Source organism: Oncorhynchus tshawytscha, unplaced genomic scaffold (assembly GCF_018296145.1).
Source record: "Oncorhynchus tshawytscha isolate Ot180627B unplaced genomic scaffold, Otsh_v2.0 Un_scaffold_4246_pilon_pilon, whole genome shotgun sequence".
In the NCBI taxonomy this organism is placed as follows: domain Eukaryota; kingdom Metazoa; phylum Chordata; class Actinopteri; order Salmoniformes; family Salmonidae; genus Oncorhynchus; species Oncorhynchus tshawytscha.
The window spans coordinates 1,108,155-1,125,105 of record NW_024609831.1 but is presented as its reverse complement, the minus strand read 5'-3'; the positions used below and the strand labels follow the sequence as shown (position 1 = coordinate 1,125,105).

The following is a 16,951-nucleotide window of genomic DNA, read 5'->3' as shown; positions in this document are numbered from 1 at the left end:
GACAGCTGGTGCTTAAAGCTAGTGAGGGAGATATGAGTCTCCAGTTTCAGTGATTTTTGCAGTTCATTCCAGCCATTGGCAGCAGGGAACTGGAAGGAGGAATTGGCTTTGGGGTTGAACAGTGAGATATACCTGCTGGAGCGCGTGCTACGGGTGAGTGCTGCTATGGTGACCAGTGAGCTGAGATAAGGCGGGGCTTTACCTAGCAAAGACTTGTAGATGACCTGGAGCCAGTTGGTTTGGCGACGAGTATGAAGCGAGGGCCAGCCAACAAGAGCGTACAGGTCGCAGTGGTGGGTAGTATATGGGGCTTTGCCTTGTAGATGACCTAACCAGAGGGTTTGGCGATGATACAGGTTGGTGGGTAATATGGGGCTTTGATGACATCCACTATTTGCATTTTGTTGAGTAGAGTGTTGGAGGCTATTTTGTAAATGACATCGCCGAAGTCGAGGATCGGTAGGATGGTCAGAGGGTATGTTTGGCAGCATGAGTGAAGGATGCTTTGTTGCAAAATAGGAAGCCAATTCTAGATTTAATTTTGGATTGGAGATGCTTAATGTGAGTCTGGAAGGAGAGTTTACAGTCCAGCCAGACAACTAGGTATTTCTAGTTGTCCACATATTCTAAGTCAGAACCGTCCAGACTAGTGATGCTGGACGGGCGGGCAGGTGTGGGCAGCCATTGGTTGAAGAGCATGCATTTAGTTTTACTTGCATTTAAGAGCAGTTGGAGGCCACGGAAGGAAAGTTGTATGGCATTGAAGCTCGTCTGGAGGTTAGTTAACACAGTGTCCAAAGAAGGCGTTGTTCCTAACTCAGTTGCCGGAGAGGAACGAAGCCGCTTAGGTATTTCACCATGAGGTCAGTGTAGGTAGCCTAGTGGTTTGAGCGTTGGATCAATAACTGAAAGGTGTTCAGATCGAATCCCTGAGCTAACAAGATAAAAATCTGTTGTTCTGAACAAGGCAGTTAACCCACTGTTCCTAGGCTGTAATTGTAAATAAGAATTTGTTCATAACTGACTTCCCTAGTTAAATAAAGATAAAAAATGTTGACTTTAAAACAGTTACAATGTTTAATGGCTGTGATAAGAGAAAACTGAGGATGGATCAACAACATTGTGGTTACTCCACAATACGAACCTAAATGACAATGAAAAGAAGGGAGCATCTACAGAATACAAATATTTCAAAACACGCATCCTGTTTGCAGCAAGGCACTAAAGTAATACTGCAAAACACGCATCCTGTTTGCAGCAAGGCACTAAAGTAATACTGCAAAACACGCATCCTGTTTGCAGCAAGGCACTAAAGTAATACTGCAAAACACGCATCCTGTTTGCAGCAAGGCACTAAAGTAATACTGCAAAACACGCATCCTGTTTGCAGCAAGGCACTAAAGTAATACTGCAAAACACGCATCCTGTTTGCAGCAAGGCACTAAAGTAATACTGCAAAACACGCATCCTGTTTGCAGCAAGGCACTAAAGTAATACTGCAAAACACGCATCCTGTTTGCAGCAAGGCACTAAAGTAATACTGCAAAACACACATCCTGTTTGCAGCAAGGCACTAAAGTAATACTGCAAAACATGCATCCTGTTTGCAGCAAGGCACTAAAGTAATACTGCAAAACATGTGGGAAAGGAATTCACTTTTTGTCCTGAATACAAAGTATGTTTGGGCCAAATCTAATACAACACATTACTGAGTACCACTCTCCATTATTTTCAAGCATATTGGTGGCTGTATCATGTTATGGGTATGCTTGTAATCGTTAATGACTGGGGAGTTTTTTTAGCATATAAATTAACGGAATGGAGCTAGGCACAGGCAACATCATAGAGGAAAACCTGATTCAATCTGCTTTCCACCAGACACTGGGAGATGAATTCACCTTTCAACAAGACAATAACCTAAAACACAAGGACAAATCTACACGAGTTGCTTACCAAGAAGACAGTGAATGATCCTGAGTGGGCAAGTAACAGTTTTGAATTAAATCTACTTGAAAATCTATGGAAAATGGTTGTCTAGCAATGATCAACCACCAATTTGACAGAACTTGATTTTTTTTTAAAATAATTATGGGCAAATGTTGCACAATCCCGGTGTGTGAAGCTCTTAGAGACTTACCCAAAGGTGTTCTACAAAGTATTGACTCTGGTGTGACTACTTATGTAAATTATATATTTATGTATTTCATTTTCAATACATTTGCAAACATTTCTAATAACATGTTTTCCCTTTGTCATTATGGGGTATTGTGTGTAGACGGGTGAATTTGATCCATTTTGAAATCAGGCTGTAATACAACGAACTGTGGAATAAGTCAAAGGGTACAAATAGTTTCTGAAGGCCCTGTATCTTCCTCAGTGACAGTTCTATAGTGGCAATAGACCTGTATCTTCCTCAGTGTTAGTTCTATAGTGGCAATAGACCTGTATCTTCCTCAGTGACAGCTCTATAGTGGCAATAGACCTGTATCTTCCTCAGTGTTAGTTCTATAGTGGCAATAGACCTGTATCTTCCTCAGTGTTAGTTCTATAGTGGCAATAGACCTGTATCTTCCTCAGTGACAGCTCTATAGTGGCAATAGACCTAGTGACAGCTCTATAGTGGCATCTTCTTCCTCAGTGACAGCTCTATAGTGGCAATAGACCTGTATCTTCCTCAGTGACAGCTCTATAGTGGCAATAGACCCGTGTGACAGCTCTATAGTGGCAATAGACCTGTGACAGCTCTTCCCCGTATCTTCCTCAGTGACAGCTCTATAGTGGCAGTGACAGCTCTATAGTGGCAATAGACCTGTATCTTCCTCAGTGACAGCTCTATAGTGGCAATAGACCTGTATCTTCCTCAGTGACAGCTCTATAGTGACCCTGTATCTTCCTCAGTGACAGCTCTATAGTGGCAATAGACCTGTATCTTCCTCAGTGACAGCTCCTGTATCTTCCTCAGTGACAGCTCTATAGTGGCAATAGACCTGTATCTTCCTCAGTGACAGCTCTATAGTGGCAATAGACCTGTATCTTCCTCAGTGACAGCTCTATAGTGGCAATAGACCTGTATCTTCCTCAGTGACAGTGACAGCTTCCTCAGTGACAGTGTGGCAATAGACCTGTATCTTCCTCAGTGACAGCTCTATAGTGGCAATAGACCTGTATCTTCCTCAGTGACAGCTCTATAGTGGCATAGACCTGTATCTTCCTCAGTGACAGCTCTATAGTGGCAATAGACCTGTATCTTCCTCAGTGACAGCTCTTCCCTCTTCCTCAGTGACAGTTCTATAGTGGCAATAGACCTGTATCTTCCTCAGTGACAGCTCTATAGTGGCAATAGACCTGTATCTTCCTCAGTGACAGTCTCAATAGACCTGTATCTTCCTCAGTGACAGTTCTATAGTGGCAATAGACCTGTATCTTCCTCAGTGACAGCTCTATAGTGGCAATAGACCTGTATCTTCCTCAGTGACAGTTCTGTATCTTCCTCAGTGACAGCAAGTGGCAGACCTGTATCTTCCTCAGTGACAGCTCTATAGTGGCAATAGACCTGTATCTTCCTCAGTGACAGCTCTATAGTGGCAATAGACCTGTATCTTCCTCAGTGACAGTTCTATAGTGGCAATAGACCTGTATCTTCCTCAGTGACAGCTCTATAGTGGCAATAGACCTGTATCTTCCTCAGTGACAGTTCTATAGTGGCAATAGACCTGTATCTTCCTCAGTGACAGTTCTATAGTGGCAATAGACCTGTATCTTCCTCAGTGACAGTTCTATAGTGGCAATAGACCTGTATCTTCCTCAGTGACAGTTCTATAGTGGCAATAGACCTGTATCTTCCTCAGTGACAGCTCTGTCTTCCCTCCCTCAATGGGAAGTTCTATAGTGGCAATGGACTACATTAATATTGATGTGGGCAGTTATTTTAGGAAGCCGCATTGAGGATATGTTGCCTCAGAGCCATTATAGCTTTCTGCACTGTAAACGATACTGCCTTTCAAAGCAAAAGAGCAGTAACTGCACATTTGATCAACAGTTATTTACAGAGTTATTTACAGTTTTGATACATTGAATACATGCTTTATCATGTGGACAAATATCCTGCCTCCACTGTGTTGTTATACAACAGCACCTCCTGTTGGCGTGATACTAGTAATGCCTCCATGGCTCCAGTCCAGTCATTGTATTTCACAATGTTAGTCTCCCAGTCAACTGCCCTGTGGGTTTACCCTGATACATGTTCTGTCAGGGAGGGGAGAGAGAGACGCGTGTGCGTGTGTTTGTGGAGTATGTGTTTGTGGGAGGACTGAACTTGGATTGAGCCCTGAGAGCTCAGTAATGGAGTCATCTACGACCACGGACGCTCTGAAAGTGAAGCTCAGACACCTTATCCTGCTGGCCCTCTATATCCCAGCCTGTACCGGACTCCCTGGAGGTGAGTCTCAGATCTGAGGATGTGAATTACTTTGGTGGTTCTTGGTTCAGCCCTGTAACTTTCAAATACAGCACCACACGCTGCTGGCTATTCAATGCCCTGCTTGACTTCCTGTCTGTCTATCTGTCTTTCTGTCAGTCTGACTGTACAGAGACTGTTTACAGCCTTGTGTGTGCAGTAATAGCAACTTTTCAACCACCCATGGTCTTCATTGGGATTCTTCTCCCTTTTCCTACTATTTGTACTCTGTTCCTGTGGAAGTTTGTTGGATGTCTATCAATTTAAAGTCTATGTAGTGTGAGCAGTCATGTCCCGTCCTGGCAGCTCCAGTGTTCCTGAGCACACAGGAGGCCAATGAGGTGCTCCATCATCAGCGGTCGCGGCGTGCTAACAGCCTGCTGGAGGAGCTGAGACTGGGAGACCTGGAAAGAGAGTGTCTGGAGGAGCAATGTGGCTACGAGGAGGCACGGGAGATCTTCACCCTCCCCGAACAATTGGTGAGTTTAAACTGAATGATCAGATGGAATCTGAGGAGGTAGGTTCTCCATATTTGTCCCAGAACATTAGAGTCTTTTTAAATAGCCCTCTCTCTTGTTTTATGCAGGAGGAGTTCTGGAAGAGCTACTCAGGTAGGCTATCTTCAGGGGACTCACCTACTTATTCCAGGGGTTTTCTTTATTTTTACTATTTTCTACATTGTAGAATAATAGTGAAGACATCAAAAGCTATGAAACACATATGGAATCATTTAGTAACCAAAAAAAGTTTTAAAAGCTGTCATCAAGGCAAAGGGTGGCTACTTTGAAGAATCTAAAATATATTTAGATTTGTTTAACAATTTTTTTGGTTACTACATGATTCCATATGTGATATTTTATAGTTTTGATGTCTTCACTATTATTCTACCATGTAGAAAATAGTAAAAAATAAATGAGTAGGTGTGTCCAAACCTTCGACTGGTACTGTACATTTTGCCAAATCTACATATATTTCTCGTTTCTCATTATAATGGTTCTAATAATAATCTAATATTGTCTCTGTCTGTAGTGGTGGATCAGTGTGAGTCTGGCCCCTGCTTGAATGGGGCTACCTGTGTAGGTCAGGTGAACACCTACATCTGCATATGTCTCCCTGGGTTTGATGGACGAAACTGTGGCCAAAGTAGGTACAACACACCTGTATCTCTCTGTCGAATCACTGAAATTGGCTCTTGGATTTTCTTCAATAATGGTCTCCATTTCTCTTGTCTCTTGGTTCCTGTCTGTCTCTATCACCACCTTCACAGCCTTGATGAACTCTTATGATGGTTGTCTGTACAGAAATGGGGGATGTGAGCACTTCTGTACAGAGTTTCCAGACCTGTCTCACCATTGTCACTGTGCCCCTGGGTATAGCCTGGACAATGACAGCAGTAGCTGCATACCCCAAGGTCTGTATCACACTGGGCCAAACCCTAACAACTACAACTCCCAACAGCCCTGTGCTTCTTGAGGCCATCTCCACACAAGCACTTAATCTTCTCCTTTTTTAGTCCTTCTCTTGCCTGTATTCTCTCTTTATCCTCAACTCCTAACCTCTCTCGCTCTCTCTCTCTCTCGCTCTCTCTCCTCTTAGTTCCGTTTCCCTGTGGAAGAATTGTGAACACGTTCAGGCCCGGGCCCCGAATTGTGAAAGGCACAATTTGTCCTAAGGGAGAGTGCCCATGGCAGGTATAGCATTGCGCTGTAGTTATTGACTGACCAACACGTGGTTAGATCCAGATCTATTTCTGTCTCACACTCTCCTCTCCCTCTGTCACTGCAGGTTATGCTGGAGTACATGAATGAATATAAATGTGGGGGGATCCTCTTGGCTCCACATTGGATCCTTACTGCTGCCCACTGTATGTGGCACACGACTGCCTCCCATTGGCAAGTCACAGTGGGTGAGTGGGCAAATGGTATTACAGTGTTCTCTCAACGCTCCCAGTATCTCAGCTGCCACAAAACCCAATTCTAACTATCACCTCTGAGTGTTCACTGTCCACTGATCCTGAGTTCCTCCCCCTTCAAGGTGAACACAACCGTGCGAAGAAGGAGGGCACAGAGCAGGTTCGCCGGGTGACGAGGATGCTGATCCACCCCCAATACAACCACACCTCCACAGACCGGGACCTGTCTCTGCTCTACCTCAAGAGGGAAGTAGTGCTTGGACCCTTCGTTGTGCCTGTGTGCTTGCCCGCCTTGGACGGCTCCTTCGGGCGCACGTTGGGGGCCATGCGCACCTCCGTGGTGAGTGGCTGGGGCCGCCTGGCTCAGTCGGGACCCCCGTCCACTCTGCTCCAGAGGCTGGAGGTTCCTCGGGTCCCCCTACAGGAGTGTCGCACCACAGGCCTCAATGTGACCATGAACATGCTGTGTGCTGGGTTCAGGGATGGGAAAAAGGATGCGTGCCAGGGGGACAGCGGAGGGCCCCTGGTCACCCGCTACAAGAACACCTGGTTTCTGACGGGAGTGGTGAGCTGGGGTAAAGGGTGCGCCCAAGAGGACGTCTATGGAATCTATACCCGCGTCTCTAACTTCCTGGACTGGATCAATCAGACCATGGCGACCGGCTGAGTGGGCGTGTCCATTTAAAAACACCCCTCCAAAAAACACTGACAGATCTCCTCAATGATGATGCTGGATAATAGCCAAGACACAATCCTGCTCCAAACTAGAATCTGGATTAAGATATAAACTCTAAATATAATGATGACATTAATCTTTATAGTTTCTTAGACAACCCTAAGATATATATTTTCTTTGATCCAATTATTAACAGAATAAATAAATAGTTATTTGAAAATGAAGTTGGATTGTTTTCCTAACTGATAAGAAACATAACACAACTTAGCGTGCATGTAGCCCTGAGATCAGTGATGTAACTGAAAGAGTGGGAGGGGCTGTGAAAGGGGCTGTGAAAGGGGCTGTGAAAGGGAGGGAAGAGCCTGCATAGGGTCAATGACAGAGGAAGGTAAGCACGAGTTAGGGGAGGGTCAGGGCCCAAATCAGGATTTTGTCCAGACTTTGGACCTGTGGACTGAGAGGAACAGAGAGTGACAGTGTGCTTAGATATTCTGAGGGCAGTCATCATGTGGCTTCATGTTCTCTGTCTTACATTAAGTATTCGCTGCTGTCATCCCGCCTCAGGTAAGTTAACTTACCCCTACGTATGTGTTTTTGTGTGTGTGTGTGTTTCTAACTTTAGTTTGTAAATATGCATTCATTTATGTACAATACATATCTACCTGTTTGCTTGTGTGCAGTTTGTGCATGTATGTGTGTGTGTGTGTTTGTGTGTGTTTTTATGTGTGTGTCTGTGTGTGTTTGTGCATATGTGTCTATGTGTCTGTGTGTACAACTCCCCTCTCCTCCGGTCTTGCAGTGTTCTTGGCGCGGGACCAGGCCCATGGCCTCCTCATCCGGCCTAAGCGTGCCAACAGCGGCTGGTTCGAGGAGCTCAAAAGGGGGGACCTGGAGCGAGAATGCCTTGAGGAGAAGTGTTCCAAAGAGGAGGCGCGGGAAGTGTTTGAGCACGAACAGGCTACGGTCAGTGCCTGGTTGAACCACAATCTGATCATGAACAGACCATAGTCTGCATGATAGGCAAAAAAACAATAATGACTCTGAACATGATTCCTACCTGATATCCTCAGTGAATTGTCCCCATTCTCTTCCCTTAGGAGGAGTTCTGGAGAAACTACAATGGTGAGCTTCTGTGCAGTGTGTCATTTCTACAGTCACAAATACCCAGACACCACCACCACTATATTTGAATCTTTTAACATCTTTGTTGACCATGAGATCCCAAATGTACACAAATGTATTCATCCTTACAGTTCAAGACAGCTGCCAATCTGACCCCTGCCAGAACAAAGGAAGCTGCTCCAGCATATCAGGATCTTCTTACACCTGCCTGTGCCTGCCAGGCTTCAGTGGACGGAACTGCGAGCTAGGTAAGAGTTCTTGATGGGAGACGTTTCTGTGGAAACTTTAGTTTCCAAGGTTTCTTTTTCCCATTTACTTACATAAACACATTCTTTATGTCAGCATTCAAGGCCATTCCTGACTCCTGCTTGCATGAGAACGGGGGCTGTGAGCACTTCTGCGAGGAGGAGGGGGGGCGACGCAACTGTTCATGTGCAGACGGCTATTTCCTGGGGACTGATGGACAGCGTTGCCTGACACAAGGTTAGCAGTCACAGCCACAGGCCATGTGCCATGTCAACGTTGTATGATCAGTTGTATTGTCATCATGTCTATTCCGCAACAAAGCCTCCTTCACTCACGCCGCCAAGCTTACCCTAGTAAAACTGACTATCCTACCAATCCTCGACTTCGGCGATGTCATCTACAAAATGGCTTCCAACACTCTACTCAGCAAACTGGATGCAGTATATCACAGTGCCATCCGTTTTGTCACTAAAGCACCTTATACCACCCACCACTGCGACTTGTATGCTCTAGTCGGCTGGCCCTCGCTACATATTCGTCGCCAGACCCACTGGCTCCAGGTCATCTACAAGTCCATGCTAGGTAAAGCTCCGCCTTATCTCAGTTCACTGGTCACGATGGCAACACCCATCCGTGGCACGCGCTCCAGCAGGTGTATCTCACTGATCATCCCTAAAGCCAACACCTCATTTGGCCGCCTTTCGTTCCAGTACTCTGCTGCCTGTGACTGGAACGAATTGCAAAAATCGCTGAAGTTGGAGACTTTTATCTCCCTCACCAACTTCAAACATCAGCTATCTGAGCAGCTAACCGATCGCTGCAGCTGTACATAGTCTATTGGTAAATAGCCCACCCATTTTCACCTACCTCATCCCCAAACTGTTTTTATTTACTTACTTTTCTGCTCTTTTGCACACCAATATCTCTACCTGTACATGACCATCTGATCATTTATCACTCCAGTGTTAATCTGCAAAATTGTAACTATTCGTCTACCTCCTCATGCCTTTTGCACACATTGTATATAGACTCCCCCTTTGTTTTCTACTGTGTTATTGACTTGTTAATTGTTTATTCCATGTGTAACTCTGTATTGTCTGCTCACACTGCTATGCTTTATCTTGGCCAGGTCGCAGTTGTAAATGAGAACTTGTTCTCAACTAGCCTACCTGGTTAAATAAAGGTGAAATAAATAAAAAATAAAATAAATGTATGATGTTATCTGTGGATGCATCCCAAATGGCATCCTATGTCCTATACACTGAGTGTACAAAACATTAGGAACACTTTCTTATTATTGAGTTGCATCCCCTTTTACCCTCATAACAGGCTCAATTCGTCAGGCCATGGATTCTACAAGGTATCTAAAACGTTCCACAGGGTTGCTGGCCCTTGTTGATTCCAATGCTTCCCACGGTTGTGTCAAGTTGGCTGGATGTCCTTTGGGTGGTGGACCATTCTTGATACACACAGGAAATTGTTGAGCGTGGAAAACCCAGCAGCGCTGCAGTTCTTGAGACACTCAAACCGGTGCGCCTGGCATCTACTACCATACCTCGTTCAAAGACATCTAAATCTTTTGTCTTGCCCATTCACCCTCTGAATGGCATACAAACACAATCCATGTCTCAATTGTCTCAAGGCTTAAAAATCCTTCTTTAACCTGTCTCCTCCCCTTCATCTACACGGAATAAATAAGGGATCATAACTTTCACCTGGTCAGTCTACAGTATGTTGTGGAAAGAGCAAGTGTTCCTAATGTTTTGTACACTCAGTGTAGTACGTTAACAAAAGTAGTGCACTATATAGGGAAATAGGGCGCCATTTGGGACGTACGCTCTGGTTGTAGTATATACACCCTCTGTGCATTCAGAAAGTCGTCAGACCCCTTTACTTTTTGTAAAAAAATGTGTTACTTTACAGCCTTTTTCCTCATCAATCTACACACAATACCCCATAATGACAAAGCAGAAACAGGTTTTTAGAAATGTTTGCTAATCAATTTTAAAAAATGATATCACATTTACAAGTATTCAGACCCTTTACTCAGTATTTTGTTGAAGCACCTTTGGTAGCGATTACAGCCTTGAGTCTTCTTGAGTATGACGCTACAAGCTAGGCACATCAAAGATCTCTCTGTACTTTGCTCTGTTCATATTTGCCTCGATCCTGACTATTCTCCCAGTCCCTGTTACTGAAAAACATCCCCACAGCATGATGCTGCCACCACCATGCTTCACCTTAGGGATGGTGCCAGGTTTCCTCCAGACGTGACTCTTGGCATTCAGGACAAAGAGTTCATTCTTGGTTTCATCATACCAGAGAATCTTGTTTCTCATGGTCTGAGAGTCTTTAGGTGCCTTTTGGCAAACTCCAAGTGGGCTGTCATGTGCCTTTTACTGAGGTGTGGCTTCCATCTGGCCACGCTATCATAAAGGCCTGATTGGTGGAGTGCTGCAGAGGTGGTTTCCCATCTGGAAGGTTCTCCCATCTCCGCAGAGGAACTCTAGAGCTCTGTCAGAGTTACCATCAGGTTCTTGTTCACCTCCCTGACCAAGGCCATTCTCCCCCAATTGCTCCGTTTGCCTGGGTGGCCAGCTCTAGGAAGAGTCTTGGTGGTTCCAAACTTCTTCCATTTAAGAATAATGTGGGCCACTTTGTTCTTGGGGACCTTCAATGCTGCAGACATTTTTTGGTACCCTTCCTCAGATATATGTCCGCACTCTACGGACAATTCCTTCGACCTCATGGCTTGGTTTTTGCTCTGACGTGCACTGGCAACTCTGGGACTTTAAATAGACAGGTGTGTGCCTTTCCCAAATCATGTCCAATCAATTGAAGTCACCCTAGGTGGACTCTAATCAAGCTGTAGAAACATCTGAAGGATGATCAATGGAAACAGGATGCACCTGAGTTCAATTTTGAGTCTCATAGTAAAGTGACTAAATACTTATGTAAATAGGTATCTGTTTTTTATTTGTAATAAATGTGCAAAAATTTTAAAACCTGTTTTCGCTTTGTGATTATGGGGTATTGTGTGTAGATTGCTATGGATTTGTATTAATTGAATCAATTTTAGAATAAGGCTGTAACGTCACAAAATGTGGGAAAAGTCAATGGGTTTGAATACTATCTGAAGGCACTGTATGACCTCTGGTCTCTCGTGGCTCCAGAAACAATGGCCTGTGGGAAGGTTCCTGTCCTGCACGGCAGCGCCTCCGAGAAGGGAGACGTACCGTTGGACCCCCGTTCACGCATCGTGGGGGGAACAGAGTGCCCTAAGGGTCACTGCCCCTGGCAGGTACAGTATGAACCAGTGGCGGCGGACAAGTTGATGTATCTGACGTAGAGGTGAAGTCTCTTTCCCCACGGTGTGTTTCTACAGGTGTTGTTAGTGAGAAATGAGAAGGGCTTTTGTGGAGGAGTCATCTACAAACCCACCTGGATCCTCACTGCCTCTCACTGCTTGGAGAATATCAAGGCCCAGCACCTGAAGGTGGTGGCAGGTATGGACTGTTTTTCTTTAGAAAAGAGTCAATACAGCTGTTGTGTGTTGAAGTCTGAGTTTTTTCAACCTTTTCTGCATGTGCCCAGGTGAACATGACACAGAGAAAGACGAGGGTACGGAACAGACCATAGATGTGGCAGAGATCATCATGCACAACAGCTACGTGTCAGACACGGCGGACAGCGACATCGCCCTGCTACGTCTGAAGACTGCCATCACTATGACGCCTTTCGCCGTGCCCGTCTGCCTGCCCACCCGCTCGATGGCGGAGCGTGAGCTCTGGGCCATCAACCTCCACACGGTAAGTGGCTGGGGCCGGCGCAGCGAGAACGGCCCTACGTCACGTGTCCTCCGGCGGCTGGAGGTGCCACGTATACGTACCCAGGACTGCGTTGAGAAGAGCGGTGTCACGCTAACGGCTAACATGTTCTGCGCCGGCTACATTGAGGGCAAGCAGGACTCCTGTAAGGGGGACAGCGGCGGACCACTGGTCACCCACTACAGAGACACCACGTTCCTTTTGGGTATCGTCAGCTGGGGAAAGGGGTGCGCCCGGCCGGGGAACTACGGGATTTACACCCGCGTGTCCAACTACCTGGACTGGATCCACAACTACACGGCAGAGCAGCCGACAGTGCAGCCGACAACGCAGCCGACAGCGCAGCCACAGAACACCACGACCACACTGCAAAACACCACGGCCAATCCAAATGCAGTCTTATAAGTGTCACAGAACAGGAGCAGTGCTGAGCCCAGTACCTTATTGGGTTCAACTTGTAGTACATCTCTGAAACCATATTTGGCTTTCAGATTATAGTATTTATATTTATCATGTTTTGTTTCTTGTGCTTCAACTACACTTTCTAAAGTTTTTCTGTATGTTTGTTGATTTTATGGTTTGATTTCCCTCTGATTATTTTTTTAAATAAACGCTTGATTGATGCCAAATTAAACTGACCCTTCTGCTGTGTCATGATAACCATTAAAGCAAACTGACTCTTACATAAGTTGGTGTTCAATTACAATGCATTTGCCATCTTAAAACAACTTCGGTGGAAGTTGTGACAAGGACAAAACAGGACTCAGACCCCGCAGGCTCTTTGTGTATGTTATAAGAAAGAGGACAGTCACTGCATTATATGTTATGACCCCTGTGCAGTTAGTTGGGCCAACAGGATTGAGGGTATAAAATGTAATTTTGTATTATCAGGGAACAATCTTCTCAAACTAAGGCAATTGTATATGTATTTAGCAAAATACGACCAGAATAGTGGTAAACATATGAACACAAAGGCTGTCAGAGTGTTGTAGCCGTTTCAAATATATTACAATAAAACACTGTTCTAGAAGCATTCACTGATGTCTATTAATTAACATGATATGCAATATGATTCTGTAAATTGTGTTAAAATGAAGACGTGATGTGAAACCTTCCCCGTATATATTGCACCCTACTTGAAATCCCATTGGAATGTATTACGTCCAGCAAAGAGGTACAGGTTACCCATTTTGGCAAGATGTCTTCATAATGAGTGTGTTGCACATGGGTATGTGTGAAACTTACTCCTCAGCCTGAAGTGTCCCCACAAGCACCAACGAATAGCTGGCTTTTCACGTGGCGCTGACTGGTAAGACGCTTAATGAGGGTGGTCCCAAGTTTGTGCCAGGTGTGGGCAGAATCGGGAGAAAGTGGTACTCACTAGGCAAGCAGCATGACATCCTTTACAGGTGTACCAGCAAACTTTACATACAGCAAGTCAAATTCTAAACAATGATGCCTAGCTATTAGTAATTTACCATAGGGTACACATTTTCCCAAATGGCCGCCAACCAGCTCCAGTTAGCTTTAATTGGATTGGTGTCACGACTTCCACCGAAGTTGTTCCCTCTCCTTGTTCCGGCAGCTTCCGACGTCACCGGCTTTCTGTTTTGTGCGTGATTGTCTTTCGTGTATTCCGGTGTGTTGTATTTTGAGTCCTGTTTTGGAACAGGATTTTGTTACGTTTTGGATTGAGTAAATCAGTGATTGTTAGATTCACAGATAAGAGTAACAATCACTGATTTACTCAATCCAAAACTTAACAAAATCCTGTTCCAAACAAGGACAAAACAGAAAGGGAAACCAGAGGGTTAAATAATGAACATAATTATGAGATGTGAACCAGGTGTGTAAACAGACAAAACAAAAGGAAAAAGGAAACATGGATCGGTGGCGGTGACGTCGGAAGCTGCCGGAACAAGGAGAGGGAACAACTTCGGTGGAAGCCGTGACAATTGGTCTGTCATTGCCACAACAATAATAGGTGTAATATGCCTAATCCTAATAAAAAAAAATATGATAGATATGTAGATAACACAACCAAATTAGGCAGGTTTGCAAAATGAATCATCTTTGTAAAATATTAGCAAAATGTTTCTAAAAATTTACAAAAAAACTCTATTCATATAACTGACTTTGGTTAGCATTTGGAGCCTTAATTTCTGTATTTTATTTTCAAACAATAAATTATAATATTCCTAAAGGGTTCTTTCACTGGTTTGTGGTGATTATAATGATATACAATATTATGCCATATTGTTAAATGTAAAATCTAAGTATTGAATCCTGACATTCCAACATAACATTGTAACAAACCGCCTGCTGATGAGGGGAGTCAACTTACATAGCTGGCGAAGTACTAAAGTCTTAGGTTCACAGCCTTTATAGATAGTGTCTAGTTACACAATGAATGGAAAAATAGTATATTATAGTATACAGCCTACTGAAATATGTATTGGTTAGTGCTAAAAGGCCGGATTTTTTTCTAATCACTAAATTAATTGTTTCTATTACATTTGTCAACTAGCAACCTAACTAATGGCTACAAAATGATAAGGCAACATATTTCATTAAATAACTTTTAAGGTTAGAGAGCATTATTTTAAGATCATGATGGTCAGGGACAGAAGAGATGTTAATTTTTTTAGATAATTTGTGTTTACCTAAATATTCATGTTAACTTGCTGGGACAACTCAACAAATAGCAGATCACACCTTTCATCTTAGCATGCTGAGTATTGCTATACAACAGACTATTACAGATGGCAATGATAAAACCAATATACTACCAGATATGGATCTCTTGGACTGGTATTACTTCCCAGTATGACCGATTTCCCTAAAACAAATATGTAGTTCGGCTATTTGTAACATTGTACTTTCAATCATGACTCAGTCTAGGTAAATCATTAGATCAGATGGCAAACATGAACCAAATCCTATGGTTTTTAAGATGAGATCCACACAATAGAATGTTCCATTGTTGCATGTGAACATTCCAACTTGTCTCAACATTCCTTTCAGCCTGTGAACATTGTATAGCTTAGACTCCCATACAACAACATATATAAAGGTGTGAAAAACATAGTAATCTACTGTTTAGGAGATAGGCTGTCATATTTCAATTTGATCAGGGGCTTGTGGGGAAAAATTTAATACCATCAAACCTTTGCCACCCAAAAGTGGATTTTTTTCCCGCTGGCCCATGGACTAGAACAGGCATTGAAACAAGCAAGCAATTCTATAAAGTTGTTTAAATACTTTGTAGCCTAGCTACTTTCTCCTGTTGTGCATCAGTGGGTCTATTTACACTGGGGGTACCTTTGGACCCTCCAAACAAGAGATAGGCCCTAGCTGTCTCTGCCTGGCCGGTTCCCCTCTCTCCACTGGGATTCTCTGCCTCTAACCCTATTACAGGGGCTGAGTCACTGGCTTACTTACTGGTGCTCTTCCATGCCGTCCCTAGGAGGGGTGCGTCACTTGAGTGGGTTGAGTCACTGATGTGATCTTCCTGTCTGGGTTGGCACCCCCCCTTGGGTTGTGCCATGGCAGAGACCTTTGTGGGCTATACTCGGCCTTGTCTCAGGATGGTAAATTGGTGGTTGAAGATATCCCTCTAGTGGTGTGGGGGCTGTGTTTTTGCAAAGTGGGTGGGCTTATATCCTGCCTGTTTGGCCCTGTCCGGGAGTGTCGTTTGATGGGGCCACAGTGTCTCCCGACCCCTCCTGTCTCAGCCTCCAGTATTTATGCTGCAGTAGTTTATGTGTCGGGGGGCTAGGGCCAGTCTGTTATATCTGGAGTATTCCTCCTGTCTTATCAGGTGTCTTGTGTGAATTTAAGTATGTTCTCTCTAATTCTCTCTCTCTCTTTCTCTTTCTCTTTCTTTCTCTCTTTCTTTCTTTCTTTTTCTCGGAGGACCTGAGCCCTAGGACTATGCCTCAGGACTACCTGTCCTGATGACTCCTTGCTGTCCCCAGTCCACCTGGCCGTGCTGCTGCTCCAGTTTCAACTGTTCTGCCTGCGGCTATGGAATCCTGACCTGTTCACCGGACATGCTACCTGTCCCAGACCTGCTGTTTTCAACTCTCTAGAGACAGCAGGAGCGGTAGAGATACAATGAATGATCGGCTATGAAAAGCCAACTGACATTTACTCCTGAGGTGCTGACCTGTTGCACCCTCGACAACCACTGTGATTATTATTATTTGACCCTGCTGGTCATCTATGAACATTTAAACATCTTGGCCATGTTCTGTTATAATCTCCACCCGGTACAGCCAGAAGAGGACTGACCACCCCTCATAGCCTGGTTCCTCTCTAGGTTTCTTCCTAGGTTCTGGCCTTTCTAGGGAGTTTTTCCGAGCCACCCTGTGCTTCTACACCTGCATTGCTTGCTGTTTGGGGTTTTACGCTGGGTTTCTGTACAGCACTTTGAGATATCAGCTGATGTAAGAAGGGTTTTATCAATACATTTGATTTGATTTGAGCTACATACATTCAATGATGCATATCATGAAATCAAATATTTGAATGATTGTGAACGATTATGATATTACAAAGGATAGTGAAAAATGTATTATAACAGGTAAATATAGGGATCAAAGGTCATATTTAAGATACACTACATGGCCAAAAGTATTTGGACAGCTGCTTGTCGAAGATCTCATTCCAAAACTGTTGCCACAAAGTTGGAAGCACAGAATTTTCTAGAA

General features: G+C 44.3%; 2 protein-coding genes across 3 annotated transcripts; both read left to right on the top strand.

The window, feature by feature from the left end:
• Window positions 1–4,270: 4,270 nt before the first annotated feature.
• f7l (coagulation factor VII, like) lies at window positions 4,271–7,268 on the top strand. 2 transcript variants are annotated; one of them, XM_042319418.1, is made up of 8 exons: window positions 4,271–4,438; window positions 4,769–4,935; window positions 5,043–5,067; window positions 5,486–5,599; window positions 5,724–5,867; window positions 6,053–6,147; window positions 6,242–6,362; window positions 6,491–7,268. In XM_042319418.1, exons 1-8 carry the CDS (start codon window positions 4,342–4,344, stop codon window positions 7,033–7,035), a joined length of 1,308 nt encoding a protein of 435 aa, XP_042175352.1. In that variant the 5' UTR covers window positions 4,271–4,341; the 3' UTR covers window positions 7,036–7,268. The 2 variants fall into 2 exon arrangements, with proteins under 2 accessions (XP_042175352.1, XP_024265929.2); XM_024410161.2 differs by having other exon boundaries at window positions 4,272–4,438; window positions 4,763–4,935.
• Window positions 7,269–7,428: 160 nt separating this feature from the next.
• f7 (coagulation factor VII) lies at window positions 7,429–13,276 on the top strand. Its single transcript, XM_042319417.1, has 8 exons — window positions 7,429–7,608; window positions 7,844–8,007; window positions 8,142–8,166; window positions 8,298–8,414; window positions 8,509–8,649; window positions 11,586–11,713; window positions 11,798–11,918; window positions 12,007–13,276. The coding sequence occupies exons 1-8, from the start codon at window positions 7,551–7,553 to the stop codon at window positions 12,642–12,644; spliced, it is 1,392 nt and encodes a 463-aa protein (XP_042175351.1). The 5' UTR covers window positions 7,429–7,550; the 3' UTR covers window positions 12,645–13,276.
• Window positions 13,277–16,951: the final 3,675 nt, after the last annotated feature.